The sequence below is a fragment of the Vipera ursinii genome, assembly GCF_947247035.1.
Source record: "Vipera ursinii genome assembly, chromosome: 1".
Classification (NCBI taxonomy): domain Eukaryota; kingdom Metazoa; phylum Chordata; class Lepidosauria; order Squamata; family Viperidae; genus Vipera; species Vipera ursinii.
Genome location: NC_139512.1, coordinates 240,314,176 through 240,340,116, shown reverse-complemented (window position 1 = coordinate 240,340,116; position 25,941 = coordinate 240,314,176). Strand labels below are relative to the sequence as shown.

The 25,941-nt window shown below is 38.9% G+C and overlaps 1 protein-coding gene across 1 annotated transcript in view; it reads left to right on the top strand.

Annotated features, from left to right (window-relative positions):
• The first annotated feature begins 2,710 nt into the window (after nt 1–2,710).
• The window catches only part of SNAP91 (synaptosome associated protein 91), a 96,734-nt gene continuing 73,503 nt past the window's right edge, over nt 2,711–25,941 (top strand). The window contains exons 1-2 of the mRNA XM_083377774.1: nt 2,711–2,787; nt 4,314–4,473. Of these exons, the coding sequence (XP_083233900.1) occupies nt 4,344–4,473 (130 nt within the window). The 5' untranslated portion in view covers nt 2,711–2,787; nt 4,314–4,343. The remainder of the gene's footprint in view (nt 2,788–4,313; nt 4,474–25,941) is intronic.

Below are 25,941 nucleotides of genomic sequence, written 5' to 3'. Positions count from 1 at the left end.
TAAATTGCATATTCTCTTCAGCTTTTGGGCAGGAGATTATTATAGATGTAGGTAGTACATAAATGTACTAGACTATACATACAGTGGGACAAAAAAGTATTTAGTCAGCCCCCAATTGTGCAAGTTCTCCTACTTAAAAAGATGAGAGAGGCCTGTAATTTTCATCATAGGTATACCTCAACTATGAGAGACAAAATGGGGGGAAAGAATCCAGGAAATCACATTGTAGGATTTCTAATGAATTTATTTGCAAATTATGGTGGAAAATAAATATTTGGTCAATAACAAAAGTTCATCTCAATACTTTGTTATATACCTTTTGTTGTCAATGACAGAGGTCAAACGTTTTCTGTAAGTCTTCACAAGGTTTGCACACACTGTTGCTGGTATTTTGGCCCATTTCTCCATGCAGATCTCCTCTAGAGCAGTGATGTTTTGGGGCTGTCGCTGGGCAACACGGACTTTCAACTCCCTCCAAAGGTTTACTATGGGGTTGAGATCTGGAGACTGGCTAGGCCACCCCAGGACCTTGAAATGTTTCTTACGAAGCCACTCCTTCGTTGCCCGGGCGGTGTGTTTGGGTTCATTGTCATGCTGAAAGACCCAGCCACGTTTCATCTTCAATGCCCTTGCTGATGGAAGGAGGTTTTCACTCAAAATCTCATGATACATGGCCCCATTCATTCTTTCCTTTACATGGATCAGTCGTCCTGGTCCCTTTGCAGAAAAACAGCCCCAAAGCATGATGTTTCCACCCCTATGCTTCACAGTAGGTATGGTGTTCTTTGGATGCAACTTAGCATTTTTTCTCCTCCAAACACGACGAGTTGAGTTTTTACCAAAAAGTTCTACTTTGGTTTCATCTGACCATATGACATTCTCCCAATCCTGTTTTGGATCATCCAAATGCTCTCTAGCAAACTTCAGACGGGCCCGGACATGTACTGGCTTAAGCAGGGGGACACGTCTGGCACTGCAGAATTTGAGTCACTGGCGGCGTAGTGTGTTACTGATGGTAGCCTTTGTTACTTTGGTCCCAGCTCTCTGCAGGTCATTCACTAGGTCCCCCAGTGTGGTTCTGGGATTTTTGCTCACCGTTCTTGTGATCATTTTGACCCCACGGGGTGAGATCTTGCGTGCAGCCCCAGAACGAGGGAGATTATCAGTGGTCTTGTATGTCTTCCATTTTCTAATAATTGCTCCCACAGTTGATTTCTTCACACCAAGCTGCTTGCCTATTGCAAATTCAGTCTTCCCAGCATGGTGCAGGTCTACAATTTTGTTTCTGGTGTCCTTCGACAGCTGTTTGGTCTTGGCCATAGTGGAGTTTGGAGTGTGACTGTTTCAGGTTGTGGACTGGTGTCTTTTATACTGATAACAAGTTCAACCAGGTGCCATTCATACAGGTAATGAGTGGAGGAGAGAGGAGCCTCCTGAAGAAGAGGTTACAGGTCTGTGAGAGCCAGAAATCTTGCTTGTTTGTAGGTGACCAAATACTTATTTTACCGAGGAATATACAAATTAATTCATTAGAAATCCTACAATGTGATTTCCTGGATTCTTTCCCCCCATTTTGTCTCTCATAGTTGAGGTATACCTATGATGAAAATTACAGGCCTCTCTCATCTTTTTAAGTGGGAGAACTTGCACAATTGGTGGCTGACTAAATACTTTTTTGTCCCACTGTACATGGCTCACACACTGCAGTTTCAGTGACAGAAATGTATGATTGGGAGAGTCATTGGTTCATACTGTTGACATGAAGATGAAAGCAAAAGGCTGTTGATTGGGAGGAAAAGAAAATCCATAATTTTAAAAAAATCTAAGATGAGGTAGTGAGGCTGAAGACTGAGGGCAGTGTAAATATTGGGGAGGTTGTCAAGTTCATGAGATCCAGAAAAAAACTATAGTCTGTTGGATATTTCTGTATTTCTTTACTTGTGGATGTCTGAATTTTTGTAGCCCAAATATGGTAGCTATAGCTAAAAGCATAACACAGTCCTGTGAATTCAGTTACACTTTGGTATGATTATAAGTGAAGAAAGTTGAAGAAAAAGATAATGTACGGTAAGACCCAGTTTGGTTAATGGCTTCAATAGCTGAAATGACAATGGCACAGAAGAACGGAGACACTTAATACGAGTCCTGCCTACGGATAACATTTATCGCACAGTCTTAAACTATTACACACCCTAAACTTGGCATTATCTCTCAATTTCCGAGCAATCGCCATTTAGAGCTGAGGCTTTTATTGGTTATCTACAAAGCCGCATAACTAATAATATTCAACTGTTATATTAACGTAGAAGCTGAAGTCTTTAAGAATTTGAAGCACAGGAAATGTAGCTGTTCGCTTTTCCAAAAACAGAGGTACAACGTTGGCTCGTTCGCAACAGAAAGTGAAAAGGATTATTTTACGCGCATCCACATCTGACACGTGTAATAGGATCTGGGATACGGTGCAATAAAACAGCAAAGGACAGGACTAAGTTAACGGGGAAGGAAGGACCAAACTCTGTTACGAAACCAGCCAGACCTGGGTTAAAAACGTTGCCAGAAGCCGTCCCTCACGTGGTTAAGCGCCTTGTTCCTTTCCCTACGAGCAAAGGGGAAATCCCGCCGGTAACGGGCGTCCCCTTTAGGCAGACGAGGGACTTTCTCCGCTTTTACGGCCCCTAGAGGGCTATTCGGTTCGTCCGCTCCGGATCACCTGATTCTGAAAAAGCCCCGAACCTGCGAGGTAGCCCGAAGAACGAGCCGAAAGAGTCAGCAAGAGGAAAGACCGAGGTGCGTGCGCGCGTGTGTGCGTGTGCGCCAGGCGGAGAGGGTTGCGTCTCGTCCGCCTGCAGGCGTTCGCCTATTCCTGCTCTAGGGCCACCCCAGGGAAGGCTCGTCGCCGCACACCAGAGATTAGGCTGCCAGGCGAGCGAACGGAGATTAAAGCTAGAAATAGCGGCAAGGCTCTTGGGCGTGGAAAGCCGCGCTGCCTCCGGCGCCTCCGCAGCCTTTAGCGCATCTTCCTCCCGGCCGCCCCCTCCTTGCACCTGAGGGAGCGGCGAGTGCGCTGTAGGCGCGCCTTTCCCGCGCGCTGGAGCAAAGCGGCCGGTGCGAACCGGGAGGAAGAGGAGGAGGAGGAGGAGGAGGAGGAGGAGGAGGGGCTCTCGGCGCAGCTGCCAGCCGGGCGGGGGCAAGAAAGGTTGCGGCGGGAGGAGCAGCGACGGCGCGCGGGGGGCGGGGGGGGCACCTTCTCACGATCCGGAGCTAAGCAGGGGGAGAGGAAGAGGCACGACGCGCGTCGAGGAGGACCGGAGCGTGTTGACAGGTTCGCCGCGTTGGGTTCTCCGGCGTTTCCCGGGAAGGAAGGAGGGTGGGTGGAAGGCCTGGCCGGCATTTAGCAATCTTCAGCATTGGAGTGGGGGTGGGGGTGGGAGGTGGGGGGGTGGTAAGGGGTGCCGCTGTGCCCGGATAACAGAAACGGCTGCTTCTGCTATCAACCATACCCTGCGCATTGGGAAGTGGGGGCGGGGGGTGGGAGTAGGCATTGCAATTGCCGAGCAGGCAAAACTAGGAATTGGGTAAGGAAAGGAGTGGGGTTTTGGGGTGTGATATCGGGGTGGGGTTGGCCGGGCTTTGGGAAACGAGCGGCCTGTGGTTGTCTTGTCTTCGAGGAGGAGCTGCCTTGTGGACTGGGAATAAGGCTCCGAGAGGTCGTAATATGGCGCAATGATATAATCTCGCATCAGACAGCCAAGTGGAAACGCAGGGCGACGGGGAGAGGAGAGAGAGAGAGAGAAAAAAAAAACCACCCGGTGCTGCAGTGGAAATCAGCTGCAAGAGGAAACGGGCTCGATAGCGGCCGAATGGGAGACGAGCTGTTAAATTCATTCTCGGAGCCCTCTTGAGGCTCTGTTGGGAAGGCCTGGTCTTTGGAGACGTGGGGGAGCCTTTTCTCGGGCCCTCCCTCCAACATAAATAACGAAGAGGGAGGTGGTAGTTTGCAGTAACCGCCATCATATTGATCAAGGGATGCAGTTCACCGAAGGAAAAGGAATCTCTCTCGCCCTCCCCCTACACGCACACCTTAACGTCTTAATCTCCTGAGTCACATTTCCTCTTTATTCCCGCATCTCTAAAACATCCATGGCCACACGTTTCAGCGCAAACAGTTACACAACAGAAAAGATGGGGGGGGGGGGGTTGGGGAAGGAGTGAACTGTGAAGCCAAGCTCTAGAGGAATCTTACTTTTAATGGACAAATCATGTTGTCTTTTCTTTTTCTCCTCCCCTCAATTGTTTTTTCCCCTTCTTTATAGAAGTGGCAGCAGTCCTAGAATTAGCTGAAGATGTCAGGTCAGACGCTGACAGATCGCATCGCAGCTGCTCAGTACAGCGTTACAGGATCAGCTGTAGCCAGAGCGGTCTGCAAAGCAACCACACATGAAGTGATGGGCCCCAAGAAAAAACACCTGGATTGTAAGCATCTTTTGATATGCATAGTCATGTGCGGGGTTTTTTTTTTAAAGCATGCAATTCAATACTCCTCAGGCACTCTAATCTGCTGTCTTGATGAATCCTTATGTGAGGCATTCTGGAAAAATGAATTTGTTGTTGCATAAGTTCTGAAGATATGTTGCTTTGACCATTTTCTTCATTTTGAATAGCAGGAAATCTATTTGAATCTGGAAACATTCAGTCCAGAAATTAGTGTTTGGCTTAACTAGCAATATAAAAGAAATTACAAGTGGAATTTTGAACACAGTGGTATTGAATAGTTCTTCATCATTGTAGTCTGTCTGGAAATGATTTATTGTGTATTTGGAGTGTAACTAGAAAAGGCAGAATTCAAATGGATATTTTCATTATTCAGAATCCAAAATTCAGTTCTTCAACAGTTCTCAAAGCAAACTGTTGCATGTATATGTTGGTCATGGTTATATCAGCAGTAAAGGTAGTCCTTGTTTAGTGACTGTATGCTGTTGCAGTGATGAAAAATAACTTTATGACCAGTCCTTGCATCTATGATCTCTGCAGGTCTGTAAAACAAAGAAAGCTGAAGTAAGATTAAAAGCACAGTTGTAATTTAACTTAGCAACCACTTCACTTAATGACTAGGTTGTTGGTCCAAATTCTGATTGTTAAATGAGGACTGCCGGATGTATGTACTGTATTTTGTAGTGAGATTTAATTCCTTCTGGTGTTTTAGCTTGGTTTTCTAAGGTATATAAAAGTGAGTTCACACTTCATATTAAATCTGGAGCATCCATCTATAGTTTTCCAGGTAGTATTGACTTATAACTGTTACCCTCTGTGCCCATAACTCATGAGTTTTATATTCATCTGGTGGGTCACTGGTTCTTCTGAGATAAACATTGATGGGCAGTCAGTGGTATACATGATTTTGTGTTTGCAAGTTGTGGAGCGAAACCAGTATTAGTAGGAATGAGAAGATACAGCCACATCCATAGTTTTTGTAACATTTTTGTCAGTTCATGATCAATCTTTCATAAGGTCAAGGTGAAGAAGTCCAACAACAGATTTATTATGATAGTGAAGAAACTATCCTTTTTCTACAAATCTCTGCAAAACAGCAGGGTATTCCTCATTCAGAAAGTGACAACAAGCAATATCTACTGCCCCATATTCTGGGGCTCCTTTTAATTGAGAATTCATTTTTTCTGGTCACACCAAACAAGTGTTGAGAAATCAAGTCATGGTGGAGTAAAATAATTTTTCAGATCCCATTGTTCCTTTGAAAAAGAAACAAAATGGCCACCCTCTACACATCACTGTTAAAGAAGGACTAGAATTTTGCACTGAATATGAGTGTTCCAGTTTGCCAATTATATGAAAATGTGATGGCATTTCTTTTTGGGTTAATGTGACGTGTGAACCCATTGTAAAAGGAAAAAACAATACATAGTTTACTGAGTTAGTCAAGCCTGAAATCTGCTTACACTTCCTTGAAACCCTTCTAACCTTATCGGAAAGATAGTGTTTGAATGTTGGGCCAGAGATACACTGCAGTGTGTGTGGATTATCTCAGTCTGATTTAACTTTAAACCTTGAATGGATTGGAAATTGAATTGTTATTATAATTATTTCTTTTATATTTTATATTTTTATTTCACATGACACATTACAGTTACACAACTATAAGTTATGTTGGGATTTTGCTGGTCATGCTCAAGGCAGGAGGTTCTAAAGCAACAAGTTGTGTTGTTTTTCTTACCTTGTGCAGCTTTTTTTAAGGTCACAGAACTATAAGGTAGTGAACTCTGAGCAACCCATGAAGTTGTTGTTTCTTACTATGTTTCCATAGCAAGGTAATTAATATGTTGTAACTTAATATATTAAGTTAATAATCTATATAATCCCAAAATGTCATGCATAGAGGCTCTGATTCTCCACTTGTTTCATTTAATAATCCAAATAGTGATTTCATAGAAGGATTGGGTTAATTCAGTAATGTTTGTTGTCAGTCCATTGTTGGTTTCTACTTTGTGTATTTTAATCAAAAATTACTAAATTAGATACTAACATTTTAGTAATGTACTAATGTTATATCCAAGCATGTGATTTTTGTGGAAGTGAGCAAAATACTGCAATAGATACAGGTAGTATTTTTACTTACGACCACAATTGAGCCCAAAATTTCTGTTAAGTGAGACATTGGTTAAATGATTTTTGCCCCATTTTATGACCTTTCTTGTTAAGTGAATCACTGCAGCTGTTATGTTGGTAACATAGTTGTTAAGTAAATCTGGCTTTTGCTGCCCAGAAGGTTGCAAAATGTGACCACATGACTCCAGGACAATGTAACCTTCATACATACGAGTCGTCAAGTGTCTGAATTTTGATCACATGACCTTGAAGATGCTGCAATGGTTGTAAGTGTGAAAAATGGTTATAGGTCACTCTTCCCACTGTCGTTGTAACTTCAGTTGGTCACTAAATGAACTATTGTAAGGCAAGGACTACCTGTATATGAGACCAAACTTGTGAGTAAAAAGCAAAAGGCAAAATTGTGGTTTTAAATTATCAGGAAATGTTCAGCTTTTAAGTAAACCTTTGTGTGATGTAGCAGTAATAAAAGGAGGGGGAATAAAATGGCTTGCCATATCTCTTTCTTGGACTCAGGATCTGTTCTACAAGGAAATAGCATTGTTCTACTCAAAATGAGACTTCACGGTTAGGAAATGAGCTGGTTACAGTCCCAAGCCATTAAACTATAGAATATGTTGGTGTGAAGTAGGACAGAGATCAGTAAGGACTAGGAAGAAGGGTGGAGCCCTCAGAGTACTAAATGTCTCGTAACTTCATAAGGGATGCATAGCTTTCCTTATTTTGAAAAGCAAAGTGGAGAACTTGATGGAAAAGCTTATTTGCATTATACGTATTTACCAGTAGTGAAATATAGGATAAGTAGTGAAATATAGGATGGATTAGGAAAAGACTTAAGGTGCCCTGAATTCCTTTCTCTTTATATCTGAACTTCAAAGGAAGGTAGTTTGAGGGGTAACACTGATAGCTTCTACTTGTGCAGCCAGAATCACTTGATGCTCTGCTATTAATTACCAATTTTACATTTTGTCATCTAAATATTCCATTACTGCTCTCTGGTCTTTCGCTAACAATGATTGAATACGATATACCCGTAAAGCACACAAGCAAGAGTAAAATGACAAATGTGTACTGTATTCGTATAGTGATAGTAAAAAATTGAGGTTCTATCTTTAAAAATTAATAAACAGAAGCAAGGCTTACCTGTATGGTAGTTTGTGGCACTGTACTTCCACTTATGTGTGTCCTGGTTTTTTGATTTCAGGTGTTTCAGAACACAACACAAAACATTTATATTGTCATTTATCGGTAGTCCTTGACTTATGACCAAGATTGAGCCCAAAATTTCTGTTGCTAAGTGAGACATTTATTAAGTGACTTTTGTCCCATTTTACAACCTGTCTTGCCACAGTTATTAAGTGAATCACTGCAGTTCATAAGTTAGTAACCTGGTTGTTAAGTGAATCTCACTTCCTCATTGACTTTGCTTGTCAGAAGGTTGAAAAAGGTGATCACATGACCTTGGGACACAGCAACAATCATAAATAAGAAGCAGTTGCCAAGCATCTTAATTTTGATCACATGATCATGGGGAATGCTTCAAAGTTCGTAAGTGTAAAATGGTCATAAGTTACATTTTTCAGTGCCATTGTAACTTTGAACGGTCACTAAATGAACTGTTGTAAGTTGACAACTACCTGTAGTAATAAGCTTCTGGTACTTGGGAAGGTATACGTGCAAAATAAATAAACGTGGTAAAAACTTCTGGGACTTTTGTAGAAATTTTCCAAAGTGCACTAGTTCCCTTTTGTGAAGTTAAGACATTGGGGCTAGTGTTTTATTTGATGCCATAGAATAGATAACAGTGTTAACCTAGCTAAAAGAGAAAGTTTGGCTCTAACGTGAAAAGAAAGAAGCCAAAACATCTGCCATTATTGCATTGCATTGTTGCATTTATAGATGAGTTAATAATGTACATACAGTGGCTGTATGATTACAAAACATTTATTTACAAGTGATCTTAAGTTGGTTGCCCTCTGCTTTTGACTGATTACTAGTAGAATGATAGCACTCAAAATACTAACATTTGTAATTAAATTGGTCACTAACCAGTAGGTTCAAAGTACATTACAGTAATTAAACATTTTGAGATAATTATGCTTCTTTGTATTCTGACAAAGAGTAGAGTCATTTTGATCATCTGAGATATGAACAGGTAACTTATTGGAAGATGTAATGAAAAGCAGGTTTGATTTAGCACAGAATGAAATTTCAGAAATAAGTGTTTCTAATAGAATATATTCAGCGTAACAACCCATTCCTCAGTGTGGATACAAGTAACTACCTGGGACAATACGCACATGCAGTGGGATTTCCCTATAGTATTTGAGCAAATGCCATAAATACTATCCAAATACTAGCTACAGGTAGTCTCTGAAGGACCTACAAAGATAAAGCTCATTTCATGTACCGTATTTTCCGGCGTATAAGATGACTTTTTAACCCATGAAAATCACCTCAAAAGTTGGGGGGTCGTCTTATACGCCCAGTCGTCTTATACGCCGGAAAATACGGTAACTGAAATTAAATGCGGTTGATATGGTTACTCTCCAGTTTTACATTGAATAACATTGAATCCCTTATGTCTTATTAAAAATATTAATCTGATGACACATTTTAGACATCATTCCAGGGATATCAGGTCTGTCTGTGGCCCTGAAAGCTCAGATGTTGAATCTCTATATCTGCTTCATTGAAAGTAATCAACTCTAATCATTTTAAATTTGCTGCTAGGGCCCCATGGGATTTTCCAATTGGTATGTCTAGTATTCCAATATGACATTTACTCAGATAATTGAGCAGGCATCATTTTTCCTTGACAGATTTAGATACGTTTTGGGCAATAAAGTCAACAGGAATGCAGCTACTGAACCTGAGTGAACATGAGTTAGAGCAGTTGGTTTCAAAGTTTTTCAGGCTGCAGAATCTTTTAGTTAAAAGAAAAAAATCCTCAGATTTCTAATCAAGCACCAAAGCAAGTATGCTCATTCATACTACCCCAGGAATGGAGGTCCTGAATATTAGCTTATAAGCCCTGCCCTTTTTGCTATACCATAAAAAAATTGGAGCTCGCATTTGGTTTTGTGGTGGTTTTTTTTTTGGTCCTTAATTTGTCATAGAACCCCTATTGAAACTCTAGGGTTCAATTGATGACACATAAAAGAAAAATCCTGAATTATAGCTTTTTATGAAGTCTGTTCTTATATAATGAGAGTGATTCAGTTCCACAGCATTTTGCAGCATCATCTGGTGAAGCTATTTTATATACTGAAATATTTATTATGACTTGTTCCTGAAAGGGACTTGGCCATATTCTCAATGGTTAACTGTAATAATTTGCAAAATCCTTCAACTTAAAAATTGCTCCTATTTAACAAAACGTTGACACCATTTTTGATGTAATTCCATTAGAATGGAGATACTCATTGTCTACTCTGCTTGAGTTTGGTTGACGTTTAAAGTTTTAGAAAATACCCTTGTATAAGTTTACCTTAGCTCTTGCGTGCATGATACCATTTTTTAGCTTGCTATAATTTAGTAAGAATGAAATGGCTGATAGGAACCAAGAGAGTTTAGTCCTTGTTTTGAAATGAGATTGTATTGTCATTCTGAAAAGAGGCAGCATTGGAATATCCTTGAAGAAATCTTTGGACCCAGAAGTGGAGGACAACCTCAGAGCAATTATTATCATCCTCTTCTTAAGGAAGCATTGTTAGATGACTGGTTAGTGATAAATTCTAAATACTCTTGGGGAAAAAATGTTTTAGTCAGACTCGATGATGGTGCTGAAAGAAAAGAGGTATACAACCGTTAGATTTCACTTGGGCCTCTCATAAATCTTCACTAACCTTGAGTATGGTATATGTCTGGATCAACTGTGGAATGAGAATAGAGAGTCTACCTAAACATCCATTGCCAAAAAGTTTCCTGCTTATATTCCCTGGCAATTTATATTGAGTCCTGGTAAGCCCTTTGGTTCACTTTCTCCAGTAGTTGTATGTAAACTTTATTTGGAAATACAAGTGAAAATGCTATATGAGGATGGCCACCCAATTTCATTTCTCCTTCTCATCTAACCCAGGTGAGGTGGTGGATATCGATATCTGAGCAGAATAATGGACTGGATGCGAATTGATAAATTGAAGGTCAGTCCAGAGAAAGAATTACAAGTGGTGGGTAGTTCATTCTCTAGTTGAGTGATATTTAGCCTATTCTGGAGGGAATTTCATTCTAATTTTACCCATGTGCTCCTGGATCCATTACTACAATGAGAAGAGTAGATAGCTTCTGTTGCTTTGAGCTCTGAATGATATGTATGAAATGGTTTTCAAACTGTGCTTTGTCCAAAATAACTGTTATATGATTCTAGTGCGCTGTTTGGTTCCAAGCCCTTTTCTGCACCAAACTCAAAATATTAATGTATACGTTTAAAATCTCAGATAGTTTGGGGCCAGAATCTAATGGAAGATCTCTTCTGTATATCTGACCAGATCCTTAGGCTATCTGCAAAGATTCCTCTGAAAGTATATTCATTAAATTACACTGCATATTCAGGTACAAGAGGAAGCACCTCTTCCTTGTGGTACACCGTCTTTGGAAGTGCTTCCCCAATTTTTTTGTTTGTGCCCACACTTTCTTTTGCTCAAAGGAAAAACTCTTGGGCATTTTGTATTTTTAAGTAGGTTGGAAAGATTGTTTTAGATTTTTTACATGTTGTTGCTTTTGTAGTTTTTAATTCTTTTAGTCTAATACTTATCTTTCAAAACTTTGCTTAACTGACCTGACTAATAATTACATCCAAATAAACATTTGATGATTTTGTCATTTGGTTCAGTGAGGCTAGCTTCCTAATAAGTATTTTTAGGATAGTAGTCAGTTTCCATTATTTTGATTTTATTAGACGGTGATGGCTTGGTTATATATTCTGTTGCAGATAAAATGCGAATTGGTAAATTTGTATTTTACAACACAGCAGCAAATTATCTGACAAGATTGCATTTGCAAAGCATGCTCATTTAAGTATTCTCTAACAGCAGGAAAGGGAAAAGGACCATGTTGATAAATTAAAATCAGCTGTTCTGTGGCTAATAAGTCATGGGAGCGCGGGAGGTGGCTGCACATCTTGGAAGTGCTCAGCAGCATGTCTTTTGGGGCAGAGGTTGTAAATATACTACTTTCTTAAAAAAAACACGATAGGCAATACAAGACTTTTTGCTTTGTAAGCTTGCCTAAGAGGTTTACTCTGACATGCCTCAAAACGTTGATGATAAAACTGCAAACCAACTCTTACCTGTATAAAATTTGCTTCCAACTTAATTTCTAGGCTCAGCCTGTCTTAGAGTGCAGACAGACTAAAAATATGATTTTGCCCTTACTTTATGTCTTAAATGTTAATCATGAAGACGTTTGTAACTCCTTGGTCAATATCCATGTTATTTTTCAAATTGCTGGCCAGTCATAGCTTCCTGTATCTCATTTGTCAAAAATACAAATCCATATCTTCACTGGCTGATCGCAGGGACTCTGTCTGGCGGCAGAAAAGTAGAATTATTTTTTGTTAACTCTCATTAGATGCATTTCTGGACAGAAATGATACCCAGAATCAAAATTAAGGTAAGCTAAGGAGAAACCAGAGGTGTTCTGATGCATGGTCCTTATTTAAATGACACACTAAGGTTAATCAGAGAATAGATTAGCATTGTCATCTGAACAAGATTATTGAGTTCTAAGTGGAACTATACAGAGAACTATACTTCTCTTCACTAGACTAACCATGCCAAGTTCCTATAAGCGTTCTTCATATGTTTTAACCTCCAGTCCCTTAATCATCCTTGTTGCCCTTCTCTGCACTTTCTCCAGAGTTTCAACATCGTTTTTATAGTGTGGAGACCAAAATTGTAGTATTCTAGGTGTGGTCTTACTAAGGCTTTATAGAGTGGTATTAGTACCTCACGTGATCTTGATTGAATCCCTCTTAATGCAACTTATGATTGCATTGGCTTTTTTGGCTGCCGCCGCACACTGTTGACTCATATTTAATTGACTGTCCACTAAGACTCCAAGATCCCTCTCACAGTTGCTGCTAATAAGCCTGGTTTCACCCAGTCTATATGTGTACTTTTGGTTTTGCCTAAGGGTAAGACTTTACTTTTCTCTATGTTGAATTTCATTTTGTTAGAAAGGGCCCAGTGTTCTAGTCTGTCAAGATCCCTCTGAATCTTGACCCTATCATCTAGGGCAGACATGTCAAATTCACGATGTCACGTGACGTCGTGCGACGTATCGGAGCTTTTTCTCCATTGCCGGTAATGGGTTGGGCATGGTTTCCTGATGATGTGTCCGACCCACAGGCCGGCAGTTTGACACCCCTGATCTAGGGTGTTGACTATTCCTGTCAGCTTAGTGTCATTTGCAAATTTCCCCTTCTATTGCCTCATCTAGCTCATTTATGAAGATGTTGAAGAGTATTGGGCCTAGGACAGAACCTTATGGTACTCCACTGCTTACTTCCATTCATGTACATGTAGTACCATTAAGGACTACCCTTTGAGTGCAGTTTGTCAGCCAATTAAAAATTCATCTGATGATAGTGCTGTCTATTCCACTGTTCTTAAGCTTTCCAAGAAATAGGTTGTGGTCTACTTTGTCGAATGCCTTGCTGAAGTTCAAGTATATCACATCCACAGCATTCTGCTGGTCCACCAATTTAGTCACTTGATCAAAGAATGAAATAAGATTGGTTTGGCATGATCTGTTTTTAACAAACCCGTGCTGGCTTCTTGTTATAACTTTGTTTGTTTCTAGATGTTCCTAGATCTGTTTTTTGATTATCTTTTCCAGTATCTTGCCGGGTATTGATGTTAGGCTGATTGGTCTGTAGTTTCCTGGGTCTCTTTTTCCCCCCTTTTTTGAAAATGGGAACCACATCAACTCTTTTCCAATCCTCTGTTAGTTTCCCGTGCTCCAGGATTTTTGAAAGATATGGTAAAATAAATTATTGTTGTTGTTGTTGTTGTTATTATTATTATTATTATTATTATTATTATTATTATTATTATTATTATTATTATTATTATTATTATTATTATTATTATTATTATTCCCCAGTGAGGCATTACCTTGACGTGGTTGTGGGGCTTGTGTACTGTGAGGAAGATGAGAGCTATGCCAGAGGTTCAACCATACTGGACAGGTCTCATCAGAAGAGTCAGACAAAGAGTGTCTCTCCCATAAAAAATATGGTGAGACGTAAATTTCAGAATGCCATACCAGCTCGGATGTCACCCAGGTTAACAAGGTCCATGCTAGATGTCGGAGTTCCTAGATATCTGGTGAAAAATGGGTTACAGGACTCAGGACTGTTGGCTGAGCAACCAAGGCCAGCAGCTGCAGAACTACTGGAAGAAAAGGTGTTTACCCGTTACAAATACACAGTGACTGAAAACAGAAATAATGATCTGTTATTACAGATCAAATCCAACATCCTGCGACGATATCTGTAATACCATCAAACATCCACATCTGCCTATCCCAGGTCCTTGGTAAGGACTCGATAGGTAGACAAAAATGCCAAATCCAGTCTGGCTGACTGTGCGATGATCAAAATAATAATAATAATAATAATAATAATAATAATAATAATAATAATAATAATAATAATAATAATAATAATGTTGGAAGAGACCTTGGTACAGTGTTTCTGAAATGATATCTGCCAGATTTTTCAGAACTCTGGGGTGTAGTCTGTCAGGTCCTGGTGATTTATGTTCATCAAGATCAGACTTGTGTTCTCATACCATTTTTTTGTTTTATTTTAGCTTTTATTTCTAGCCTGTATTTTTCAGTTATGTTTTTGGTGAGTTCAGCTATAATTTCTTTTTGTGTGAAGACCGATGCAAAGAATGAGTTAAGTAGCTTTGCTTTCTCTCTACTGCCTGTTACTTCCTTGCCGTCTTCTCTCTTATTGGACCAGCTGTTTCCTTGATTTCTTTTCTTGTTATTTATATGTTGAAATAAACTTTTTTTTTGTTATCTTTGATTTTTGTTGCAAGTCTTTGTTCATTCTGAGCCTTTGCTTTCCTGACTTCTTTGCAGATTCTGGCTATCTGCTGATATTCTGCCTTAGTTATGTGTCCCTCTTTCCATTTTTTGTAGTTATCTGTTTTGTCTTTGAGTTTAGCAGAGAGATCTTTGTGCAGCCATGCTGGTTTCTTGTTAGTTTTCTTGATTTTCTTTTTCAGTGGTATTGTGCTGGATAGGGCTTTTATGATCATATTTTTACAGAGTTTCCCAAGCTTCTTCAGTTGTTTTCCACTTTAGGATTTTCATCCAAGGAATCTTTCCCACTTGGTGCAGAATTAGTCTTTCAGTTGATATCAGGGTAATTGAAGTCTCCCATTATTATTGTAGTGTGTTTCCTACATATGTTTGTTAATTGGTTAGCAAAAAGCACATCTATTTTTTTCTGCTAGGTTGGGAGGCCTGTAGTATATTCCTATGGCAATGCATTAATATTTTTTTCTATTATATTGACTCATACGCATTCTAGGAGGTTTTTGTTTTGGGTCTTGTGCATTTCTGTAACAATATAGTGGCCTTTTACATATAGTGCAATTCCACCTCCTCTTTTGTGGGGTCTGGTTTTTTTGAACAGTTTATATCCTTCTATCAGTGTGTTCCACGCATGGGTCTCATTCCACCAAGTTTCAGTAATTCCAATTATATCATGCACTATCTACTTTCATGTATTAATAATTCTAGTTCACCCTCTACAGCAGAGGTCTCCAAACCTTTGGGCACCAGGGACTGGTTACGTGGAGAGAGGCTTTTCCACAGACTGGAGGGGGCATGGTTTTGTGTGCTGCCTGCATCCTGCGGATGGGGATTTCCTTGTTTGTGTGGACTGGTTGCTGGCATACCACAGCCTGGTACGTGTGTGTGTGTGCGTGTGTGTGTGTGTGTATATGTGTGTGTGTGTGCATACATACACACACACACACACACACACACACACACACACACACATATATATATATATATATATATATACATACATACATACATACATACATATACATATACACATACACACACACACATGTGTGTGTGTGTGTGTGTTCAGTAAGCAGTGGGCTGTATAGCTTTGTGTCTTGGAACTGGCAGGTTTTTCCCCCTTTTTATGAGGCCTCACTTCACTATAATTTATCATTACCTAATGTATACATAATACTTTTATCATGCGATTTACTTGGTTTTTAGTTTCATGTGATTTTCGGATCTCCCCTGTTATTATTATTTTTTGTTTGAAAATACAGAATAGTCCAGGCAGTCATTAGCAATCAACCCTGACCTGAAGGCACAAACCCCCTCCCTCCCCCAAACTAGTTTTAGGCTGCATTCAAATGACATTTAAAGCCACAGCTTAACAGGTAGGTCACAAATAAGCCTTGGTTACAAGTTGTGCTTTAAATTTTTAGACTAGCTGCATTACATTCAATCCACTAAATATAGCTGCAATTAGGCATTTCATTTGGTTGCCTATAAAGCATGGTTAAAAAACTTGGTGAAGCATATGATGCCAGACAAATTGGAAATAATTAGTTCGCAATAGATAGCATATTGAATCACTGCAGCCCATTGTTTAATATCATGACTTGTTCTCCTTGTTGTTAGCTGCGAAGTCGTGTCCGACCCATCACGACCCTATGGACAATGTTCCTCCAGGCCTTCCTGTCCTCTACTATCTTCTGGAGTCCATTCAAGCTCACGCCTACTGCTTCAGTGACTCCATCCAGCCACCTCATTCTCTGTCATCCCCTTCTCTTGCCCTCAATCTTTCCCATTATTAGGCTCTTCTCCAGTGAGTCCTTCCTTCTCATTAGGTGGCCAAAGTATTTGAGTCTTAGCTTCAGGCTCTGGCCTTCTAAAGAGCAGTCAGGGTTGATCTCCTCTAGGACTGACCGGTTTGATCGCCTTGCAGTCCAAGGGACTTGCAGGAGTCTTCTCCAGCACCATAGTTCAAAGGCTTCAATTCTTTGGCGCTCAGCCTTTCATATGGTCCAGCTTTCACAGCCATACATTGCAACTGGGAAGACCATAGCCTTGACTATACGGACTTTTGTTGACAGGGTGATGTCTCTGCTTTTTAGTGTGCTGTCTAGATTTGTCATGGCTTTGTCATGTTCTCCTAAGCATAGTTATTAGTTTAGCTGTAACATGTTTTTAGTTGTAGAAAACAGTGATATACGGCTCTACATTTCTTTATATTATGGTTTATAAGGCTATGGAATGAAATTGAAAGCAAAGACTGCAGTTGAAGATATAGATTAATGTTTAGCAGGAGTCTTAACTACCCCAGTCAAAGGAATTGCCTGTAAAGGGAATTCTTCAAAGAGGAACTAGCTAATATTTTCATGATCAAGCAGTACACCTTGAAAATTGATAAGATTCCTTCAAAGCAAAGTGTCGTAGATGTTATGTAGCATAGTAGATGTACTGTGGTTGTTTCCTTGTTTTTGTAAACATTTCTCATATCATTAGTATTGTTTCTCCAGATAGATCTAATTTAAGCTCAAAGCAGCGCATAAGGAACAAATTTGCAGAAGTACAGTTGTACACTACATGTATTAGGTTTTGATATCAGAAGAAGCAATAGCATTTAGCAATAGCATTTAGGCTTATATACTGCCCCATAGTGTTTTATAGCACTCTCTAGATGGTTTACAATGTAGAAGTGTTATTTGCATATTGCCCTCAACAATCTGGGTCCTCATTTTACCAGCCTCATAAGAATAGAAGGCTGAGTGAACCTTGAGCTCCGCCAGGATCGAACTCCAGGCTATATGGGCAGAGTTTTCCTGCAATACTGCATTTTTATCACTGCACCACCAGGGCTCCAAGTACGTAATATAAGGCAAGAGACTGTCTTGGATTACCTTCCCCCTCCCCCCCAGCATAGAATTTTAATTGGCAAGATGGTTCAGAAAGACTCTGATAACCAAGTGGGTGAGTTTGGTGAATATAATGTACTATGCCATTTTGCATGCCCATAAAACTGGTTTTTGACATGGAATTGGAAGACCATCCTTAAACCATATAAAATGTTTTGTAAGAATTTAGATTGGAATTTAGTGACAGAAATTTTATGTTGACTTTTATGTTGACTTTTTGGGGAGGATATTTAAGGTTATTTGTTGGACATATAGGATCTCCTCATTCTTGACAGCCTTATGTTATTATGGATGTCTGCACAATCATTATTATTATTATTATTATTATTGTTGTTGTTGTTCGTTGCCAGTTGTTTAGGCTAGATTTGGCATTCTTATCCACCTGCTGAGTTTTTCCCAAGGACCTGAGATAGGCAGATGTTGTTTTTTATGGTTATCATTTTTTATAAAGTTATCATCACAAGATATAAACTGTTCCAAGTAAAGCTGCATTTTGCAATTGGCTAGTGGTGATTTTTGTCAGTATTGATGGTGTTCAAGTGTGTTGCGCTGAGCGGTTGATTTGGGTTCTGGCCTCAACTCTTAGAGCCCCGTAACAGGGGTGAGAATTTAGAGGGACCCTCGCAAGGGTGAACACCTTGAATATGGAAGGATCTTGCCCTTTGCCACCGACCCAGTGTGCCGGACGTTCCAACGGTCACACTTGGGAACTGCGATGGTTCAGGAGCAGAGTCCTTTGACAAGCTGAGGCACCAACACAAGTTTGTTCAAGGTGAGAGAGCACAGAGTGCCCGGGGTAGATGTTTTGCCCCCGAACAGCTCCATACACCCTCCTTTTATTAGGCTGTTTCATTTGGGAGGGGGGGAAACACACTCATGGAAGGTCAAAGGGAAAACATAACTCATTGCATACATCCGCTAATGAAGAGAGCAAAGGTCATCACAGGAAACAATAAAACATAGTTTATGCTAACAGAGAACTGCTAATGAAGAGGGCAAAGGTCATTACAGGAAACAATAATGCATAGCTATCTTATACAAATGTTAACAAAGTTGACAAGGATTATCATAGGAAGACATAACTTGAGGCAGAGATAATTGCAGGAGACAGGGCCATATACAAATGCTAACAGGGAAGACAAAAGGTTATCACAGGAAGACATGACTTGAAAGACATAATCTTGAAGCAGAGACAATTTCAGGAGACAGGAAGCCATATCTTGAGGCATGGGCAATTACATGAAACAAGTCTTGTTATAAATGAAGCAGGGGACAAAGGTATATCACAGGAATGCAGACTTCATAATTATAATTGGGGAAGGCAGAGGTTTTATCTTGAAGCAAGGACAATTATGAACAAGTGTAAAGAGATTTATCACTACAACTCAGGAATGCAGAACTTTATAACTTTTAATATAGGAATCAAAAAGGTCTTTTGGGAGTCTGGGATATCTACACAAGTGAGGCTCAGGACTTTTGGGGATTGCATCCAAGGTGCCTATTACTACTTGTAATTTCTGTACTTTCTTTTGCTACAATCATTCTACTTCTATTTGCGGGTCTTTGTATTTTGTGGTTTTTTTCCACTTCTTTCTCTTCCATTCTGCTATTTATAGGTTCACTATCCAGACTTTTGTCTGTCTTATCAACAATTGTTAAGTGGGTTGTTATGTGGCAGGTACCTGTCTGTTGGAATTCCAAAGTTCCAGAGCACTTTATTATTATCATATTTTTGTCTTGCCTTTACATCTAACACAATACAGTGAACACACCTAATACTTTGCAAAATAAAGGAACTCTAAATTCAGTTCTTGGGAACCCTCCAGACATTGCTGAATTATTGCTAAATATAATTAACAATTATATTTCCCAACAGATATATTTATCATGGCGGAAAATCTAGGAGTTGTAGTTCCCCAGCCCTGTTTTCCAGCCAATTTGATCTCAGTGTATAATAATACTTAAACTTGGGCTAATATTTTAAGATTAATAGGACAAGACTATTATGAATAGTATGCAGGCAAAGAGTTCTATAAAACAAGACAGTAAAAAAAATGATAATATAAGGGTTTAAAACGGAGCTCAGTGGAAAAATAGTCTCGTCTTGGGGCAATACCTGTAGCTATTTTGCAAATACCAGGATGTACAAATGCCTTTAGCTGATTTTTAAAACAATACACAGTTGGACTAACCATGTTCACTACACAGTAAAATAGAATTTGGGATATCAGAAGGATAGTCTGAGTCACATCTAACAGTTGAGGCCACAGGTTGTGGTCTCCCCTGATTTTAGCTCATTAGTTGGTTAATACTGGGAGAAGCAGTATTTTATATTTTTGGATCTTAAGCTGCTTAGGCCTTCATTTAAGCTTGGTAGCTTACAGGTAGCCAGCACATTAGCACAGGACCCAGAATTATGTATCCTTTTTAGCCCTCCTCTAAGTAACAAGCTAGTTTTATACCAGATGCAGTTCCTGGGCTGTCTTCAAGTCACTGTTCAAAAGTTTTTTTTCCAGTAGTGCAGAGTTTATTATAGCATCAGTTATTGAAGCTAAGCTGTCTCTATCCAGATAGGGCTGGAAATGGTGTACCAGCCATAGGCGCTTCTTCTTACTGAAGCTTGCTGTGCCTCTACTGACAGTTTGTAATCAAGGAGAGCCCCCAAGCTAGTTATTTGTCTGTTCATTTGCTAATGATGCTTGGTTTTTTTCATGAACAATGGAAGTATTGTAAGCATTCCTGTGAAGAGCTAGATGCAGCTGTAGCTCCCTGAGTAGTGAAGTACACCAGATAAAACCATATGTATGATACCGCAGGGAGTTTTTAATAGTGCATGATTCATTTAAAATGTTAAGGGTGGAGGCAGACTTAATAGGCTGACAGAAGTATTACAGAATCTTACAAATAATATTATAAAAGTGATTGGGTCTTAAAAATCATTATACATCTGTAATGTATTGGCCTCAACTGCTGAAATCAGTTGCTCAATCTGTGCCTTAATTGCTGTACTTAACAGTTTGTGTTAACTGCAACCCAGACTGGCTGTCTCCAAGCTGTTAATTATGTTTTGGGTGGGAAACTGTTAGTACTTTAAACCTATTGGTTGCCACCTAGAGGCGACTGTGTATATATACCTGTTCAGCAGCCACTAGGGCTGCTTCTGTTGTTACTCAATAAACACACTCTGCCTCATCAAGAACATAACAACATCACAACGCATGTTAGTCTTAGTGTGTGTTGAGTGTCACCTTTTCCCTTGCTTGGTATTGGAGATCATTTCTATTTGTCACCCATGATGAGTTAAATGAACAGGGCTCTTTCTCTTATATTATACCATGCATCTATATTCACTTTTAATGTGTGACTGCAGAGTTGAACCGAGAAAAATGGGGAAGATCATATTTAAGATTACCGTATTTTCCAGCGTATAAGACGACTGGGCGTATAAGATGACCCCCTACATTTCCTGTTAAATTATAGGGTTTGGGCTATACTCGCCGTATAAGACTACCCCTCTTCCAACGCACACCAAATAAAAATTAAAAAACATCAGATTTGATTTTAATATGGTAATTTTAATTCAAATGCTTATGACATGCAGGTGCTTAGTAGGAAAACTGTCACTTATAAACATAAGGCTGATTGTCATCAAACATGTAAACATAAAACAGTGCAAGTGAATTAAATAATTAATAATAATAATAATAATAATAATAATAATAATAATAATAATAATAATAATAATAATAAGAAGAAGAAGAAGTAGTTGGAAGGGACCTTGGAGGTCATCTAGTCCAACCCCCTGCTCAGGCAGGAAACCCTATACCATTTCATACAAATGGCTGTCCAGTCTCTTCTTAAAAACTTCCAGTGTTGGAGCACTCACCACTTCTGGAGGCAGGTTGTTCCACTGGTTAATTGTTCTAACTGTCAGGAAGTTTCTCCTTAGTTGTTATGTTGTTATGTTGTTATGTTCTTGATGAGGCAGAGTGTGTTGCTTCTCTTTACTGAGATCTCTTTACGTTGATCCTCTTTACTGAGTGGTAATCTAATAATATAAAATGTTCCGGGGGAAAAAAATATTCCCAAAATACTAGTAGTGTTTTTTGTCTGTTCCACCATTTTCTTTCTAGTCTTTTTTTTAATCACAGAAACTCTTCCATGTACTAGTTATTCTGGGATAGTTTGAGGGAAATAGTCCATGTGTTCACTGGACACTTATTTAAGCAGCAATAGGCAATCCAGTTGTTTGAATTATATTTCCCACTGTCTCTTGACATTGGCTGTACTGGCTGAGGATGCTGCGAATCAGGTCATCTACCCTTGAGCTGAACTTCATTGGTATTATGACTGAGGTTGTCTGCCATTACTGAATGGTGCTTTTGTTGAAAACTCTGAATTAAATGACAGAATCTTATAGGACCTTCAAAGATTAACAAAAAATAAAAAAATAATTGTCTTGTGAGATGGGCAGCAAATAAATTTAATAAGTAAGTAAATAAAACCATAACTTTCAACTATAGCTGAGCTGGGATTTAAATGGAAACTATGTGGCTCAGTTAACAATCTTTTTTAATTTTATTTTTATTTATTGCATTTTGGAACTGCTCATCTCCCTACTTTGAAATATCATATTCTTCCTCTGCACGTAGACTCTTATACTGCTATATGACTGACTTTTAAATAGAATTTCTCAATTCTGTTTAATTAGGAAATTAGGCATCAAAATCATCACTGAATCAGTAGCAAAGTTTGAATCAAAGTGGATGCCTGTTATTACAGTTCTGCTCTAAAAACTGTCTGAACAGTGTGCATCCAAACAGCTTTTAAAAACAATATAGCACCTCATTTTGCCTGGAGTATAGCTACTGCTGATTAAAAGACGCATTGATTTTTCAAATGAAAGGTAAATGATTGCTTAATAGTTAGTGCCTAATTATTTTGCCCGAAGATGTTATATCTCTATTTTGATTAAAAATAGATTGATTACAAATGCTTCCACTATAAATAGAAGCACTGTTTATCAAGAAACATTATGTAAATATACTACTTCTGGAATCTAACCTAAACATGGTTTGAAAGAAATGTTTGTGCAGCATAAATGCCTAAAGCATATATTCCTAAAGTAGAGAGCTATTAATAGTATATTTATTCCATCAACATTCAGTTATCCTTTGTTTGCTCAACATTGATTCATAGTATTGCAGTGATAGTATGATATCATAGTATGATCCATCTGACCTGAATCCCCAAAATTTGATCCTGGTTAGTATTTAAATTACTGCAAATGTAATTGCAAATTGAATTTTAATTAAAACAGCCTAGTTTTAAATACCGGAAAAACCAAAGAGATCATTGTCGAGTTCAGAAAAGGCAGGCACAGCCACACTTCTCTGTGCATAAATGATTCACCTGTGGAGATGGTTACCAGCATTAAATTCTTGGGTGTGCAGCTAACGAGTAGGCTGGCTTGGTTGCTCAACAGTGAGAAACTGGTGAAGCGGGCACAGCAGCGCCTGCATTTTCTGCGTTGCATGAGAAAAGCACATCTTCTTTCCCCTGTCCTAACCACTTTCTACAGGGGGACGATCTAGAGCATCCTGTCATACAGCATCACAGTCTGGTTTGGAACCATCACTGCTTCAAACAGGAAGGCGGTGCAGAGAGTGGTGAGAATGGCCGAAAAGATCATTGGCAGTTCCCTCCCCTCCATCCAGGACATAGCACAGAAGTGTTGCTTGGGCAGGGTCCGTAAGATTATCTGGGACACTACTCATCCTCTTCACAACCTGTTTTCCTTGTTACCCTCTGGGAGGAGGCTTTGTGGTATCCGTAGCAGAACATCCAGATTCAACCATAGTTTCATTCCATACAGCATTAACTTTGTGAACTCTCAAGCTTCCTCCTTCTGTTATATATTCAAGATGGACAGTATTTAATATTTTATTGTTATGTATATGTAGGGGTGTAGGTCTATACATATGTTGTATATAGTATGTTTTAGGTGTGTGTCATGTATGTATTTCACTTTGAGAACGGGCAACCAAATTTAATTTTGGATGTGTGCCGTTGTGCCCACAGTAAAAAAAAATGACAGTAAAGGTTATTTTATCTAAATTTTGCATCAAGCTGGATGATATACAAAACAGTGCTTTCTCAAACTCCTCTTTTCCTAGCAATTTTCTACATACAAGTAGTACTCTACTTATGACCACAATTGAGCCCCCAAATTTTGTTGCTAAGTGAGACATTTGTTAAGTGAATTTTGCTCCATTTTATGACCTTTCTTGCCACAGTTGTTAAGTCACCGCAGTTAAATTAGTAACACAGTTGTTAAGTGAATCTGGTTTTCCCATTGACTTTGCTTGTCAGAAGGTCGCAAAAGGCAATCACAGCACCCCAGGACACTGCAGCCGTCATAAATGTGAGTCAGTTGCCAAGCTTCTGAATTTTGATCACGTGACCATGAGGATGCTGCAGTGGTCGTAGGTGTGAAAAAGATGATAAGTCATTTTTTTTTCACTTTGAACAGTCGCTAAATGAACTGTTGTAAGTTGAGGATTACCTGTATTTTGTTTTATTTTATTTCACAAAGTCGTTTGTTTCTATATTCTCCCTCTCTTTTTTCTTTTTTCTGCACTTTCTGTTTATTTTTTAATGACATCAATAGATATTTCATTAAAAATATGATATTGCAGCTAAAGTTTCTTAGTCTGTTACCAAATTGAAAAGATTTTGAGCTGAGACACCTATTCCCAAGATTCTGTGAATCTCTATATGTGATCCCAAAATGTATTTTCAACAACAGATCTGAAGTGATGTGGAAAAGAGAAGGGAATGGGGGAAAACCCTTCAAACAAAATATTCCTTTTCTCTAGATATGGTTAATGTGGTTTAAAGATTCATTCTTATTAGATTTGTTTATTTATTTAAGTTATATCCTGTTTTTTCCTGCTGATATAGTCCCTTCTCCAATCTTGCTGCATAATGATTTGTACTTACGTTGATTTACAATCATTTTTATTGACTTTCTTGAAAAGCAACATGCATTTTTATTGATAATATACACCTGATTGGTAACATATTTTCTAAAAAAAATTCAAGGTGCTGGTGATGACCTATAAAGCCCTAAATGGCTTGGGTCCTGGTTATCTGAGGGAACACCTGCTGCCGACATCAAGCTGCCAGTGGAGCTTAGGACTGCCCCCGACCTCCGTTCATTCCGCCGGGACCTGAAGACCTGGCTCTTCGAGCTCTCTGGCCCAGGCTGAGAATTTTAATTTTAATTTTAATTTTAACTGGGGTTTTATTTGTTCAGGGACGGATATAATTTTTTAACTGTTTTTAACTTTTGTATTTTTTGTTTTAATCACCCTGTAAACCACCCTGAGTCCTTCGGGAAAGGGCGGTATATAAATATAATTAAATAATTAAATAAATAAATAAGTGTAGCTTTCACAATTTTATAAAGTCACCACAATTTGTCACTTTTGTTCCCTCACAAAAAGTGGTGGTGGGGAATGTAAAGTGTAATTTATAGAGTTTCATTTCTTTAAATTAACCTACCTAGCATGGATACCTTGTGGTGAAGAATACTCCACAAATTCGCTCCCACAACAGGAAGTCCCAGTTTCTCCTCTATGTAACTGTACAAGTTGGATACTTGTATCCACTTTTTCTAAGTGACCCATTAAAGTTATTTTTAATATTGAATGAAGTTTAAAAGTGAAGGGCCCGTGGTGCTCTCTGAGCTTGGTTGTTTTCTTGCAGACATTTCATTACCCAAACTGGGTAACATCAACAGTGTTAGTTTAAAGTTTTTTTTTTAAATGATAGTATTTGATAAATACCTGCTAGAATTAGGACAATTTCCCTCTTTTTAATGCAAATTGTTGTCATATCTCAATTGCCTCTTTCTGCAGCATTTTTAATATGCTCTTTTTTGTGACAATACTTATAGCACAGCCATTGTAAACACTTACATAGCATTCTGCATTGATCAAAAATTATCAATAAGAGTTTGCAGTCCGATAGATCCAAACCGAAAAGCTTTTAAAAACCTGACATGCTAGTATCAATTAAAATAACGATACTGGTTGTATTTGCATTACACATTGGTATTTACATGAATCACAATTTATTCATGTACAGTCCATTGGTACAGTCCATTGCGGTATAAAATAACTAAGTATCTGGTTCATAATGCAAAGGAAAACTGAAATATATCTATAAGCAAACTTGTGATTTCAGGTTAGAAAGCATTTTGTTTAACAGCCAAATTGCCAGTTCCAATTATGCTTGCTGAATGAGGACTTTTTGTATCTACCGGTATATGTTGTTATAAAATTGTAAAGTATAATTAAGAGTGTAA